Source organism: Mixophyes fleayi, chromosome 3 (genome assembly GCF_038048845.1).
Source record: "Mixophyes fleayi isolate aMixFle1 chromosome 3, aMixFle1.hap1, whole genome shotgun sequence".
NCBI classification, from domain to species: Eukaryota; Metazoa; Chordata; class Amphibia; order Anura; family Limnodynastidae; genus Mixophyes; species Mixophyes fleayi.
Window position 1 is genome coordinate 299249196 of NC_134404.1, and position 16053 is coordinate 299265248.

A 16053-nucleotide genomic window follows, 5' to 3' on the forward strand; every position below is an offset into this window, starting at 1 on the left:
TCCATAAGTGGGGAACAGCACGGGAGAAGTCTTGTAGGCGGGGGTGAGAGGTGGTTACCAGAGACTAGACAAGGTGCAGGTCAGAGGGAGATCTAAGAGGATGGAGGGAGAGTATTTTGATATGATATTTGAGATGTTTGTAGGGGTGGTGTTGCTGAGGGCTTTGTAGGTAAGGGTGAGTTGAATTGGATCCTAAAGGACACAGGGAGCCAGTGTAGGGATTTGCAAAGTGGTGCAGCAGATGTGGAGTGGTGAGAGAGGAAGATCAGCCTTGCAGCAGCATTTAGGATGGATTGAAGTGTGGATATATGGGCGTCAGGAATGCCAGATAGCAGGAAGTTGCAATAGTCAAGACGGGAGATGGTGAGAGAATGGATAAGAGTTTTGGTGGCATGTTGAGAAAGAAAAGGGCATATTCTGGCAATGTTTATAAGGTGCGGTCGATAGGACTGGGAGAGAGTCTGGATGTGAGGAATAAATCAGAGGGTGGAATCAAATGTGACACTAAGGCAGCAGGCTTGAGAGACTGAGGAAATTGTGGAGTTATTGACAGTGAGGAAGATTTGAGGGCCGATATTGACTCTGGCAGGAGGAAAGATAATAAGTTCGGTTTTGGACATGTTGAGCTTTAGGTAGTGTTGGGACATTCATGTGGAGATAGAAGAAAGACAGTTGGTTGCACGCGATAGTGCAGAAGGAGAGAGGTTAGCATAAAATATATAGATTTGAGTGTCATCAGCATAGAGGTGGTATTGGAGGCCGAATGAGCGAATTAGTGCCCCAAGAGAAGAGGTGTATGATGGAAAAGTAAAAGGCAATGAACAGAGCCTTGTGGGACCCCAACTGATAGTGGAAGTGGAGGGGAGGATGTGCCAGGTAGAAACACTAAAGGAGCGATTGGATAATTAGGAAGTGAACCAGGAAAGAACTGTGTCACGAAGGTCAATGGAGTGAAGGATGTGTAGGAGAAGAGGGTGATCAAAAGTGTCAAAAGCAACAGAGAGGTCCAGGAGATGGAGTATGGAGAAATGACCCTTAGACTTTGCACTAAGTAGATCACTTGTGTGAGAGCAGTTGCAGAGGAATGTTGGGAGCGGAAGCCTTATTGCAGAGAGTCGGGAATAGCATGAGAGGAGAGAAAATGTATAAAGGCATTTGTACACTAGTTGTTTAAGTAGTTTGGAGGCAAATAGAAGAAGAGTTAGTTGGTAGTTGAAGAGAGAGGCTGATTTCTTTAGAATTGGTGAGATGAGCGTATATTTAAAGGAGGATGGAAATGTGCCACTGGAGAGAGACTGGTTGAAGAGGTGAGATAGAGGTGGGCATGCAGTGGAGGAGATGGAGCAAAGAAGTTGGAAGGGAGTAGGGTCAAGGGGACAGGTTGTAGGGTGAGATGATGAGATGATTGCAGAGACTTCGTCTTCAGGTACTGAAGAGAATGAATTAAGGGTGGGTTGAGAAGTGTAGGTAAAGGTGGTTAGAGTGGGTGGAGTAAATGGAATTTGGCACGAGGAAATATCTTGTCGAATGCTGTCGATTTTGTCTTTGAGATAGGTGTCAAAATCTTGGGCTGTGTGGATATTAGTGATTTGAACATTGTTTGTTTGGCAATTGAAAGGGCAGTGGTGTAAGATGAAAGGATGAATTTATAGTGGAGGAAATCAGGATAGGAACTAGATTTCCTCCAGTGGTGCTCTGTAGTGTGGGAGCACTTTTGCAGGTAGCAGGTCTGTTTGTAGTGCTTTGGTTGAAGTTTGGATCGTCGGAGACTATATGTAATAGCTGGAGCTGCACTGTCTAGGGCTGAAGTGAGTGTTTTGTTATAGAAAGAGGCAGCCTGATTAGGACAGGACAGTGCAGTCTTTTGAGAAAATAATTGTTTTAGAGAAAATGAGAAGTGGATTGAGTTAAGAGTACTTAGTTTTTGTTGTGTACGTGTGGATTTGGGTGCAGGGGGAAGCGCATGAGTTAAGGTGAGGCTGAATGAAAGGAGATTGTGGTCGGAGAGTGGGAAGGCTAAATTGGAGGAACTAGAGATGGAGCAATAGTGGGAGAAGACAAGATCAAGGGAGAGGGCCCATTAGAGTGGGTTGGAGATTAGGTCCACTGGGAGAGACCACTGGGTGAAAGGAGTGTAGTGGCAGAATAGACAGTGGGACTATCAATGAGAATGTTGAAATCGCCTAGTATGAGAGTAGACAAGTCAAAGCATAGGAAATAAGTGAGCCTGGCCGCAAATTTGCCAGAAACTGGACCTGCAGGGCGATAAATGACACCAACAGGAAGGTGGAGAGGATAAAACAGACGGATAGTGTGGAAATAAAAGGAAGAGAATGAGAGGGAGGCTTCAGAGGGTATGACTTAGAAGATGCAGCTTGGAGAGAGTAGAATACCTACTCCACCACCTTGTCTGTTTATGGGAGTATGGCTGAGGGAGAGTACCCCATAGGAGAGAGATGCAGGAGATGTAGTGTCAGAGGAGGTGAGCCAAGTTTCTGTAATGGCAAGGAGGTTGAGGGATTTAGAAATTAATAGAACATGAATGGATGTAAATGTATTACAAATAGATCAGGCATTCCATAGTGAGTGCACAGGAGAAGGGAAGAGAGTGTAGTGGAGATATGTAGATAAGGTTGGGGGGATTGGAAGTACCGGATGGATGGATAGGTTTGTGGTGGAACGAGGAGCATGAACAGATAATGGGGATTGTATGCGGACCAGGGTTAGGTGAGATGTCACCAGCAGCCATGAGAAGGAGCAAGGTGAGGATGATTTGTGGGTGTGAGGATTATTTCTGTTTATGTAGGCTGGTGAGTGTGATGGGTGCAGTAGACAAAACAGTTTATGTGTACAGACTAGTGGGGAAGTAGTGAAGGGGAAATTAAAATCGGGGAGGGGGGAATAGGATGTTGGAGAAAGAAGAGGAGTTTGGAGAGTAGTATGGCGACAGTAAATAGGAGACTGTAAATTGAGTAGATGCATGATGGAGAGATGTGAATAAATGTGTTTTAGTTAGGGTAGGTAATGAGAAATTCAAAAGAAAGAATTTATCCAAATGTTACACACACACGTGTTGTGCCCTGGAAGTGCAAGCAAAGTTACAAATGTGATATTATTCGTTTCAGATGAACACAAACCCTACATAGAAATATTTGAACAGCCCCGACAGAGAGGGATGAGATTTAGATACAAATGTGAAGGGCGATCAGCTGGTAGTATCCTTGGCGAACGCAGTACAGAAAACAACCGCTCATACCCATCCATCCAGGTAATATTATCAATAAAAACGAGTAGGTTTAAAATAAGCAATAATAATAATAATAATAATTTGTGCTGCATTTTTAGTTAATAGAATTAAAAGTGGCTTGTCCAGTCAGCTGCAGTGACATCCTTTCCAGCCTTGGAGCAGTTTGGGGTGCAGGTACTGTCTGGATGAGTATGCCCCCAAGTTTGGGGGAGTTGAAGTCATTGGAGTTAAATATTTTTTACTTGGAGTTCTGTATTAACTTTGTTATTGCATAGATATAAAAAGACACGTCACAACTACATATACAAAGACTGGTTTAAGTTATTGGATTATGTTATTTTCAAAATTTAATTGGTGTCTCACTGATAATAGCCCTCTATGGGGGAAGATAGTAAACTAATTGTTACAATAACTTAATGTATGTGTATATGTTGAAATACTGTAACTCTAAGAAATAACAAACATAGTACATGATTTGCTTTATTTTGGACTTAATGACACATTTCAGTACAAAAATATTTACTGATAATTGGATTTTGGGTAAGGCTTTGAGAGGGCTTTGGCAAAGCATCCAATATTATAATTAATAATAAAAAGCATCTTCTTTTATAATTTTACATAATTTGTTGGCCAGCAATCTTTAATTGTGTTAGTTAATTGTTGTTTAATACTGTGTCTCCCAGTGATAAATGTCATATATATATACATACTCAGTGGGCACTTCAGGTATTAGGTGCACCTTTCTAGTACTGGGTAGGACACCCCTCTGACCCCCAAAACACATGAATTCCACTCGCCATGGATTGAACAATGTGCTGGAAAGATTCTTTAGAGGGTTTTTTTTTTACTTTTTATTTATAAAGGAAACAGATGAAAGCAAAAACAATGAGCGATGGCTGATAAACATTCAGAACGTTTCCTTCAAACTTTCTGTATATATATAGGGAGAGGGAATAGAAGGGGAAAAGGTGGTGGGGATAGTAGGGGGACTGTTAGGTATAGTAGAGGGAGGATGGACAGGTAAAAGGAATTAAAAAAAAAAACAAAAAACTGAACAAATGCTGGACACTGGGAGACAGGTATACAGCAGTGTGTGCAAAAAATAACGAGATGTACAGTGCCCAGTCCGGAAGATCCAGAGGCGTCTCAGAGCCCAAATCGCGAGAGGAGAGTCACGAGGTGGTGGGCGGGGATAGAGCTCCTTTTCCATCTTGACATGATAACATTACGCAGTTGCTGCAGATTTGTAGGCTGCACATTCATGCTGCAAATCTCCAGCCTCTGAAGCCTCAGTTTCCTGTTCTTATCTGACAGAAGTGGAGCTTGTGTGATCATCTTCTGCTGTAGCCCATCCACATCTCCGTTCAACATGCTGTGTGTTCAGAGATCCTCTTCTGCATACCACTGTTGTAACACACAGTCATTTTAGTTACTGTCGCTTTCCTGTCAGCTTCTCTGGCCATTCACCTCTGACTTCTATCATTAACAAGGCATTTTCACCCACAGAGCTACCACTCATTAGATGTAGATGTTTTTGTTTTGCGCACCATCCTCTGTAAACTCTAGAGACCGCTGTGCGTGAAACTCTCCGGAGATCAGCAGTTTCCAAGATACTCAAACCACCCTGTCTGTCGCTGACAATCTTCCCAGTCAAAGCTAATTAGATCACATTGATGCCACACGATCAACAGGATTGCTTGATTAAATATTTCAATTAACAAGCAGATGTACCTAATAAAGTGGCCGCTGAGTATATACATACAAAATGGTATATATATATATATATATATATATAGACATATTGGGCCTGATTTATTAAGAAAAGCAAAGCAAAAAAAGTAGATTTACACCCTGGCAAAACCATGTTGCATTAGAAGGGGGAGGTAAATTTAAAACGTGAGGACAGATTTATAGTTTGGTAGGGCATGTCCTAAGTCAACTTTAAATTTCTGTGTAACAATAAAGCTATCAAGTGTTTGTGTGCTACATGAAAAGCAGGGAGTATTTTCCTTACATGCAAAATAATAAACTAATATATACCCCTTGTATTATAACATGGTTTGTCTAGGAGCAAATTTACTCCTTTTTTTTTTTTTGCTTTACTTTCCTTAATGAATCAGGCCCATTTTCTATTTGACACTACTCATTTTCTATTTCCACAAGGGAGGTAGGTGTTTGTGTTGAACCCCAAACATAGCACACTCATTCATGGTTACAAATGTGGGTTGGAAATAAATACACTCTGAAATAGCATTTTATTCAATGTGAACTGCACAAATGTTCCTCCCCACACAGGAAGCCATCTGTAGGAAGCCAGCAATGCAGAGGTGGGATGTTTAGCACAATTCGGTCCCCCTATATTTTCTGTATCACAAGGTTTATCTCTTCCAATATGCAGGAACCTACACATATGGTTATAGGTGAAATCTGACAAACACAAGAATCACCTATTGCATTGGGCTCATCTCTTGGTCTGCATATGCTCAGTAACCAAGATACACTTGTCTATCATCATTGAATCAGTGAAGGCTTGAATCCATTATGTTATATTAAAGTCAATTCTACATTTCTTTTTGCCTTTTAAAGCTATATCACATATGTTTTTTCTTTATTATCTTACCTGCAGCTGCAGAATATAAATTACAATTGTAAAGGCAAAGTGAGAGTCACTTTAGTGACAAAAAATGAGCCATACCGACCACATCCGCATGATCTTGTTGGCAAGGACTGCAGAGATGGGTATTATGAAACAGAATTTGGTGCTGACCGTAGAGTTCTAAGGTGAGTACAGTTCCCATGTTGCAAGCGCTCTTCCTGTCACTAAAGTTGCAAGTCATAGAAAGGATTTCCCATTTTTTTGTTTCACAATTTATTTGCAAAGTGGTGAAATGATGCATAGCATCTTGTAGCTGTACAAAGAAGTGTATTAGTTCAATGAGTATATACTTTCATTTTACTTTAATACATAAAAATGTTCATGCTACAGTTTCAGCACATCTGTGTCTTACATAGAGCCAGTGGTCAGAGAAACACAACATTTGTCACATAAGCACTTGTGCTTCATGGGCAGAGCCGGACTGGTCTGGTTGGACAGGGGACCTGACTTGGCAACCTATGTTCCTAATAGGTTGCCAAGTCGGGCCTTGCCCCCTGGGCTAAAATTTGCCAGGCCTACCCTGTTCATGGGAAATATAGCTTCAGAGCAGATGAACTGGTGTAGTATCTTTTTAGTGAACAGACCAAAGTTGACTGTAGTATGATCCTTTTTTTTGTAACGAAGCAAAGCCCTTTTCTTTTTTACAAAAAAAAAAAAAAAGTGATGTAAATTCATCTAAATCTAAAAATTATCTTGTACAAATTGTGCCACTTACATATTAATTTAATTACATTTAATTTAAGAAAAGATGAATGTATAATATTTGGCATTCTTGGATAACGTGAATGAATACATAATGCAGAATATATTGCTTGCTGTAGCCTTTTATCTGACATGAGTCATTCTAGCATGTTATGGTTGTGATTTGCCAAGATTTTGGTTCTCGCCTACTTGGGTAGCCAGTCAATATAGTTGCAAGCCAAATATTCCAACTGGGAAGGGCATTATTTGAATAGCTGAAACCATGTGGAATAGTCACGCCCACTCAAGAGAAATCATGGGGTAAATGTATCAAGCTGAGAGTTTTCTGGCGGGTTTGAAAAACCAATCAGATTCTACCTATCATTTATTTGGTATATTCTGAAAAACGATAGCTAGAATCTGATTGGTTGCTATATTATTATTATTATTATTATTATTATTATTATTATCGTTTATTTGTTAGGCGCCACATGGTTTCCGCAGCGCCGTACACAGTACAAACAGTAGACCATACAGGGTAAAACAGTACAGAATATTAAACATAAAATACCAATACTTCAGAAACTCCGGGCAGGCAAATACAGTAGAGACGGAGCGGATGAACAGGTATGGAGACAGGAGGAAAGAGGGCCCTGCTCATACGAGCTTACATCCTAAGGAAGGGTGAACAAAATCAGGCACAGAAGGTTGCTATAGGCAACATCTCCACTTTTCAAACCCGCTGGAAAACTCTCAGCTTGATACATTTACCTCCATGTCGGTGTATAAAGTGTTCAGCGTTCAAATACTTTGCAGCTGTAAAAAGTTTTAGTTTATTGGGATTTATTTCATATGTTTAATGAATTTGCTTTTAGTGTTTGATTTATTTATTTTGGCATTTTGAGTATTTCCCATTAAATTCAAAAGAAGATTTTTTTTGTTTATCTGTTTCTGAATAAAGATAAGTAATATGAATGTCCTCCTAATACTATTCCTCTGCGAGTCTAACTAGCTGTCGGTATAATAAGATCATCCAGTGATCTTTCCTGTCTTCAATTTTAGCTTCCAGAACTTGGGCATTCAGTGTGTTCGGAGAAAAGAAGTGAAAGATGCCATTCATTCCCGAATGATTCGTGAAATCAATCCATTCAAAGGTAGAAAATATTTACTTGACACAAATAAATGCAGTCTGCTCAGTCTATATGTACAGTGGTATAGGTACAAGTGCTTCACATGGTTTGAACATCTATGTCCCTGTAATTCCCTGTACCATGCTGGTCTTTGATGTCAAACACCAATGTATACTGCCTTATATATCCAGATTAATAATACTGAAAGCAGCAATCCCAAATATATTTTTTATTTTCTTTACAACAAAAATGTCTTACAGACACAGTCAGTCTGCTACACGGCACGGGCACAGGCTCACGGCTCTCAGCATGTCATGTGATGGCAGGGGGGGAGAAGGAGGATATCACAGTGCAGACAGATATCATAGGGGCATTCCAAAGCATCTCTGCTTGCTACATCATGTGCCACATGACTGTGGTTGTCAAGGGATCCAACACATCATTAATTGCAATCTGAAGAAAAAAAAACAAGGGAAAATGGTAAATACCAACATTCTTCTTATAGCCTGGCACAGTGATTTATGATAAAAAATTAACAGACCTGATTTTTCTTTAATGGGATTGCTGTTTTAACCTTGTAGACGGTTCATGATATTGTATGTTGTGCTGTGGTGTCCAATGCTGCCACACAATACACTTTTATAGCATTCATATCTGTGCAACATATGTTAACCTTGGTGCACATGCCTTTTTACAGTTTAAAAATATGTGTTCAGGTGGGCAAATGTGTGTCATTCACTATAAATCAGAGTGATTGTAAGTTTCTTGAAATAGGGATCTTTTGTCTTAGGGGTATATTTACTGAACTGCTGGTCTGAAAAAGTGGAGATGTTGCCTATAGCAACCAATCAGATTCTAGCTGTCATTTTGTAGAATGTACTAAATATATGACAGCTAGAATCTGATTGGTTGCTATAGGCAACATCTCCTCTTTTTCAGACCAGCAGTTTAGTAAATATATCCTCTAGAGCAGTGGCTCCCAAAGTGTTTGCCGCAGCTCCCAGGGGTGCCACGTCGAAGTCACAGGGGTGCCGCGGCCAGGAAGAGAAAAAAAAAAAATTACCAATCCGGCGGCGCCCGGGACCCAGTATCCTCCCTCCTCGCTTCTCACTGAATGTCTGGCGTGACGTCATCACGCCCGACATTCGGTGACAAGCGGCAGGAGAGAGGAGGATGCTGGGTCCAGGGCGCTGCCATATTGGTAAGTATTTTTGGGGGGTTTTTTTGGGGTTTTTTTTGCTCTCTTCCTGGCCCCTGGGATGCAGAGGGGGCAGAGTGAGGGAATGCAGAGGGGGCAGAGTGAGGGAATGCAGAGGGGGCAGAGTGAGGGAATGCAGAGGGAGCAGAGTGTGTGGGCGCAAGGGCGGTTAGAGTGTGTGGGCGCAGGGGCGGTTAGAGTGTGTGGATATGAAGGAGGGCACAGTGTGAGGTAGCTGTAAATTATTCTTTGACAGAAATATAATTGAAAAAAATATATAAAAATATTCTTTTCCCTTGGATTTATGTGTATTATTTTTGCATACAAGTAAATAATTATTTCTGTCCTGACCTAAATACTTATTACATTTTTTGGACCCAACTACTTATAAAACGGGACTGAACGGTAATTATTTTGGAGTGGTGCCTTGAAAAAATTATGGAGACTCTAAGGGTGCCGCGAACTGAAAAAGTTTGGGAACCACTGCCCTAGTGTCTTTGAACTCTGTCTGTGCAGTACTTACTAATCTGTAGTATTTTTATAATATGTGTTTCTGGTTTTAAAATAAATGTCCAAAATAAGCGATCACACTGGTGGTGTTGTATTGATTCGTAAACTGCAGACAGAGTAATACAAGTTTCTCCAGTTTTACATGTTTGGATCATAACATTAAAAAATATCTTTCATGGAGATATGTGTTTTGTAGCAACCGGACAACACATTTTAGTTGCTGAGGAAAAGCTTAATATGGGTGTGCCTGTAAAATGCAAATCACTAAGAGCACTGTGTAACATTGGCAGAAGTGTCTCCCAAGGTTCCCCTGGAGATGTGATGATTATTATAAAGAATATTTACTATTGTCTTTCCATTTTAACATTTGGAATGTATATGTATATGTATAAATAATTTTACTCGTATTCCCTTTAATTAGCTTCTTGTTGTGTAGTCCATGCATATTATTATTGCTTAGGGTCATTCATCACATTCTCGTCTTTTTCACGCCATGTACCTATAGTTCCGCAGCTGCCTCTACTTTCATGAGTAAGCTTCTAACTTAACACTTTATGGGGTATATTTACTAAATGGGTTTGAAAAATGGAGATGTTGCCTATAGCAACCAATCAGTTTCTAGTTATCATTTATTTAGTACATTATACAAAATGACAGCTAGAATCTGATTGGTTAATATGGGCAACATCTCCAATTTTTCCAACCCGCAGTTTAGTGAATATACCGTCAAGAGTCTAGTGATTGCAGAGGTACAATATTATGCTCCATCTGAGGTGAAGAGCTCAGGGGATTGGGGCATTCATTGTTGAATGAGGTCTAGATAAAGTAATGCATCTGACAACATATTGTCCAAGTTGTGGAGAGTGTGCATAGTGGTAGGTGGTCCTAGTTTAGCAGGTCTTGGTGGCATTTACCTACTGTATGTATACTCAAGGCCAGCAGATAGACACATTGGGCTTGAGTCATTAAGGAGAGCAAAGCATAAAAATGGAGTAACATTTGCACCTGGGCAAAACCATGTTGCATTGGAGGGGGAGGTAAATTTAAAATATGGAGACAGATTTATAGTTAGAGTAGGACATGTCTTAGATCAACTTTAAATTTCAATGTAATAATAAAGCTAGCAAGTATTTGTGTGCTAGATGAAAAAACAGCCAACTTATGTGCAAAATAATAAACTACTTTGCACCCCTTGTATTGTAACATGGATTGTCCCAGAGAACACCTTTTTTGCCCATTAGCTCAATAATGTGCAGATTGTAAGTAAGGTGAAGTGATGCAAGGGATAGAAACACAATGTATTAAAGTGGACCTGCTAATTATACAACCACACTAGTGCACTAAAATAAAGTTCTTTTATACAAAAGATCTATACAAAAACAAAGTGTTGGCACCACATAGAAGTATATGTGTAAATGTTTCAGGAGCCTGGTAAAACAAATGGTATACAAAGCTGTGCGCTTTGGGGAGTTATTTACCCTATACAGAGCAGACTTCCTGTCTGTGACCCAATTAAAGTATATTGCTGGAAGCTTTTCCGAGTCTGAGATGGTTTATAATAGATGAACCACTTTCCACTAAGCTGCATAAGAGGTTCCATCTCTCGTGTTATGTCATGATATGGGAATTTTTATATAAATGGTTTAGCTTGAATTTAATGCTTAATGGTCCTTTTAAAATAAAAAACTGGGATTTGTTTTCTAGCCATCTGAAATATAAATACTTTGGTTGTGCTATTGTCAACCCACGCCATCTTTATTGCATGTAATTAACTGCAAATCAGTTCTTGCAAATTGGCTTTAACAACTTCCTCTTCATGAATAATGTGCATTGTGTGATAATATAAAGCACAGTGATGTAGCTCTGCCTACTATCAAAATTGTGGGGAGCATGAACATATGGACCTATAAGCACGACAAGGACTCTAGAGTTTGCAGATAACCTAACAAACGGATATAAGGAACATAGTATATGGGGTTGGGAGCTCTGAGAGCTTGTGTGTGTTTTCAGGTTTTATTCTTAATATTTTCTATGTAAGTCCTAAAATTACCACTATGTTTGTCTTATGGAGTTCTTCTACTGTTTAAGTTCCCACCAGAACTGCTGGGAGACTCTTCAATGGCTGTATCACCTTGTTTGTAAAAACATATTCTTTATATGATACCTGTCAGTCTTTTTCCCTTTTATTCTCTTACGGTCTCAAAATAGCCTTTTTCTTTTGTCCATAGGGATCAGTTATGATCTCTTCCTCTGGTTACTGTCATCCTTGATTTTGAGCTGTCGTTTGTCCCCTATATCCAGTCTTTAAAATCATGTTATATGCAAGAAATATCTCGGGACCGTACATGTATCTCATATTAGACACTATAAAATGTTTCATTCATGCACTCTTGATCTCCTGTGTCTACTATTGTAATTCCCTTCTTAAACAGACTTTCACCTCTACAAAACTAGCTGTGGCTAGATTAATTTCCCTTGCCAAGCTTCTTCTGCTGTTCCGCTCTGCCAGACTCTACATTGGTTGTCAATGCCATATAGTATCCAACATAAAATACTTCTTTCAACATACAAGGCCATTCAAGTGAAGAGATGTATGCAACAACATACGTCTCTTCACTTGTCTCAAAATACCTCCCAATATGACCCCTCTATTCTGCCCAAGATCTGTGCCTCTCATCCTAACTCATTATTTTCTCCCATTCCCGATTGCATGACTTTTTTTTTTGGTCTGTACCTCATACTTGCCCACTCTCCCGGTATTTCCGGGAGACTCACAATTTCTGGATAGGTCTCCCGGACTCTCGGGAGAGCAGGCCTTTCTTCTGCATCCTGCCCACTTCCGAGTCAAGTGGGCAGGATGGGAGTCTTCAGGACGCGATACTCGTCAGTTTGGCCCTGCCCCTGTGCCAAAATGACACTTTCTAAATGATATGATTCTCTGCATGCCTTTTCCGCCCTCACACTGCACCTCCCTTACAGGATCTCGGGGATGACAGGGATAGAAAGTTGGTAAGTATGCTGTACCCACTCTGTGGAGTTTCCTGCTTTGTACAGCAAGGCTTTCCCTAGTGTTCTAACCTTTAAGTGTCCCCTGAATACTCACCTGTTTAAGCAAGCTTATCTAATTCCTGGACCACCTTCTTAATCTCCCTAAAATATTCTGCCAAATTACAAACCATCTACACAGTTCATGCAAAACTTACATCATCATCATCATCATCACCATTTATTTATATAGCGCCACTGATTCCACAGCGCTGTACAGAGAACTCATTCACATCAGTCACTGCCCCATTGGCGCTTACAGTCTAAATTCCGAAACACACAGACAGACAGGGAGAGAGACTAGGGTCAATTTTGATAGCAGCCAATTAACCTACAAGTATGTTTTTGAAGTGTGGGAGGAAACCGGAGCACCCGGAGGAAATACGGGGAGAACATACAAACTCCTCACAGATAAGGCCATGGTCAGGAATTGAACTCGTGACACCAGCTGTGAGGCAGAAATGCTAATACTTAGCCACTGTGCTGCTCAAACATTTATTCTCTTTCTATTATCAAACAACTTACTGATTCCTAAAGCAAAACTTCTGTGTTACTTGATCATATAGCCCCACTAAGCAGTTTTCTTCATTGCAATCTGGCTGGACCACTCTGCAATATTTGCACTTCATGTATCAAATTTTCTTAGAGTGTAAGCTTGCAGGCAAGCCCATCTTACCTCTTGCTGTATTACTGTGTTTCTTCCCAATTGTGCTATGAATTAGGCTGGCACTAAATAAATAGGAATAAATAAATAATTCATACCTTCAAACATTTGTAATCAAACAGCAGGTAAGATATGTGATCCCCAGTGGCGCACGCAGGGAGTGTTTCTGGGTCTCCAGAAACCCCTCCCCTCCGCTAAAGAAGTGCCCCTATACTATCCAGCAGCCGCGGCGCTGTCAAACAAGTGTCCGCGGCGATGCTGTATTGTATTCTCTGACAGCGCCGCGGCTGCTGGTTAGTACAGAGCTGCCGCAACGGAGCTGCTGCGCCCCTGATCCCCTAAAATGATAACAAGAGTAATCCCTAAATTATATGTTAAATGTAAAAAGGAAATCTTGTTTGTGTTTGTTTGTTTTTATATTATTATTTAAATTAGTTATACATATGTACATATTTGTAGCTCTCTCAATTTCAAGTGTATCTTTGGTCCAGTTTGTCAACCACTTTTCATATCTTTGCTGTTGGGAGTTTATGAATGGAAACTACTATGCAAAGTCTTTGCTAGGAATGTGGATGATACTTCCTGTTAGTTATTCTGAAAACCAAACTTTAAAGATCTGAAATAGGCTTTAGTGTTAACATACATTTTAGATTCCAGGTAAATTTAAAGATATTTTTCTGAAGAAACAGGTTTTCCACTCAAAGGAACGGTGTAATGGTTCTTTTGCAAACCACTGTTTGTCTAAAAAGAAGTGAAAGTGTACAGTTGTGAATGTACTAAAGAATGGTTGTTGTAAACCGGTGTACTTATAGACGTAATGTGAGAAAAAGCTTTTCCTTTATGTGCAGTTAAGAAAACACACTTTTTCTTTCAACCATTTTTAGTACACTTTGCCGATGAATCTGAGTACATCAAGCTCTATAGTTTCAGGGCCTGAGTCATTAAGGAGAGCAAAGCATAAAAAAGGAGTAACATTTACACCTAGGAAAAACCATGTTACATTGGAGGGGGAGGTAAATTTAAAATGTGGGGACAGATTCATAATTGGGGTAGGACATGTCCTAGATCAACTTTAAATTTCAGTGTAATAATAAAGCTATCAAGTATTTGTGTGCTAGATGAAAAAACAGCCAGTATTTAACTTATGTGCAAAATAATAAACTAATTTGCACCCCTTTCTTTGTAACATGGTTTGTCCCAGAGAACATTTACTCCTTTTTTTGCCTTAATGACTCAGGCCCTCAGTGTATATTTCATTTACAAGTCTTCCTCAGATCATACTGTCTGAAAAAACGATAAGAAATTATTTAAATACAGCCTGTGCAGTCAGTGAGGGTGGGCGTCCTAAAATGTGTATCTAAAGATAGGTGCAACTCCAAAGAGGATCCATCTGAAAGGGGCTAGGTTAACATGCGTCAGATTCCCTTACTGCACTTGCAAGTGAATATCCCTCACCTACCTCTCAAAGTGCAAGGGGCTGTAAGTGCAACTAGACATACGGGCGCAAGTTGTACAGTGCACACTATGAAAAGTTGTATGCAAAACACAAAGGGCCTGAGTCATTAAGGAGAGCAAACCATTAAAAAGAAGTACCTATGCACTGGGGCAAAACCATGTTACATTGGAGGGGGAAGTAAATTTAAAATGTGATGGCAGATTTATAGTTCGGATAAGGCATGTCCTAGATCAACTTTAAATTTCTGTATAAAAATAAAGCTATCAAGTATTTGTGTGTTACATGAAAAAACAGCCAGTATTTTTCTTATGTACAAAACAATAAACTAATTTGCACCCCTTGCATTATAACATGGTTTGTCCCGGAGAACATTTACTCCTTTTTTTGTCCTACATGCTAATGCACTTACATGCAATACTACATAATCCCCTATGACTCTGCATTGCGTAAATATTAGTTTCTGGAATAACAAAAATCTATTTGCAGACATTTTCAAAGGAATACATTTCCCTATTTTAATCATAAATGTGTTTCTTCTCACATGATCAGGAGACACATGTCTGCAAGTGCAGTGAGGCGTAAATGTCAGCCACCTGCACATTTGATTTATTCCCCAGGTCTAATGGAATATTACCGTTCGTAGATTTGCAGACCAATTCAATTTTTTTTTTATATGGCAAGTACTTCTGTGTACTGTGTGTTCCTTTCCTTTTTAAACAGCTAAACTTCCTGTTTTACTACAAATGTGTCTATCTTAACCTCACACATTTTCCATTTAGAAGCCGACAATTGCTTTGTGCTCAGCACTTGTTCACGGCCTGCAATGCATTCAGTGTGCTTCAGTGTCTCCAGCCTAGTATGACAGAGCTGTACGTTTGTTAATGGTAAAAACACTTTTAAGAAGTTATTACCTTTTAGAGTCTTTAGAAATTTATTACAAGTCATCTTGCTTTTACATACACCACTTGGAACCATGAGGGTACGTAATAGGGCTCAATTATGAACTGCAGAACACACAAACCCAAAATACTTTTTCATTTGCACGCTCACATTTTAGTCTTTGGAAAACCCCCCAAAAAATCTACCTGCGTCAGGGGCAGATCTGTAAGACGTACAATTCTCCCTGGAATTTATGGATAACTGGTAAACATATGTTCTAATAATTGTAGCTGAAAGGAAAGGGGCTTTGTCCTTAGAATTTGGTTGTTGGTATTAAGTAGGACATGTTTACTCATCTTTAATATCTACTGTAAGTAGATAAGCATAGACTCCTGCCAAGAAGTTTAGGGGGTATATTTACTAAACTGCGGGTTTGAAAAAGTGGAGATGTTGCCTATAGCAACCAATCAGATTCTAGCTGTCATTTTGTAGAATGCACTAAATAAATGAAAGCTAGAATCTGATTGGTTGCCATAGGCAACATCTCCACTTTTTCAAACCCACATTTTAGTAAATCTAGCCCTAGG

The 16053-nt window shown here is 39.7% G+C and overlaps 1 protein-coding gene across 1 annotated transcript in view; it reads left to right on the top strand.

Moving 5' to 3' along the window:
- REL (REL proto-oncogene, NF-kB subunit) overlaps window positions 1-16053 on the top strand; it is a 54588-nt gene that overhangs the window by 14720 nt on the left and 23815 nt on the right. The window contains exons 3-5 of the mRNA XM_075203860.1: window positions 3126-3268; window positions 5874-6028; window positions 7647-7738. Of these exons, the coding sequence (XP_075059961.1) occupies window positions 3126-3268; window positions 5874-6028; window positions 7647-7738 (390 nt within the window). The remainder of the gene's footprint in view (window positions 1-3125; window positions 3269-5873; window positions 6029-7646; window positions 7739-16053) is intronic.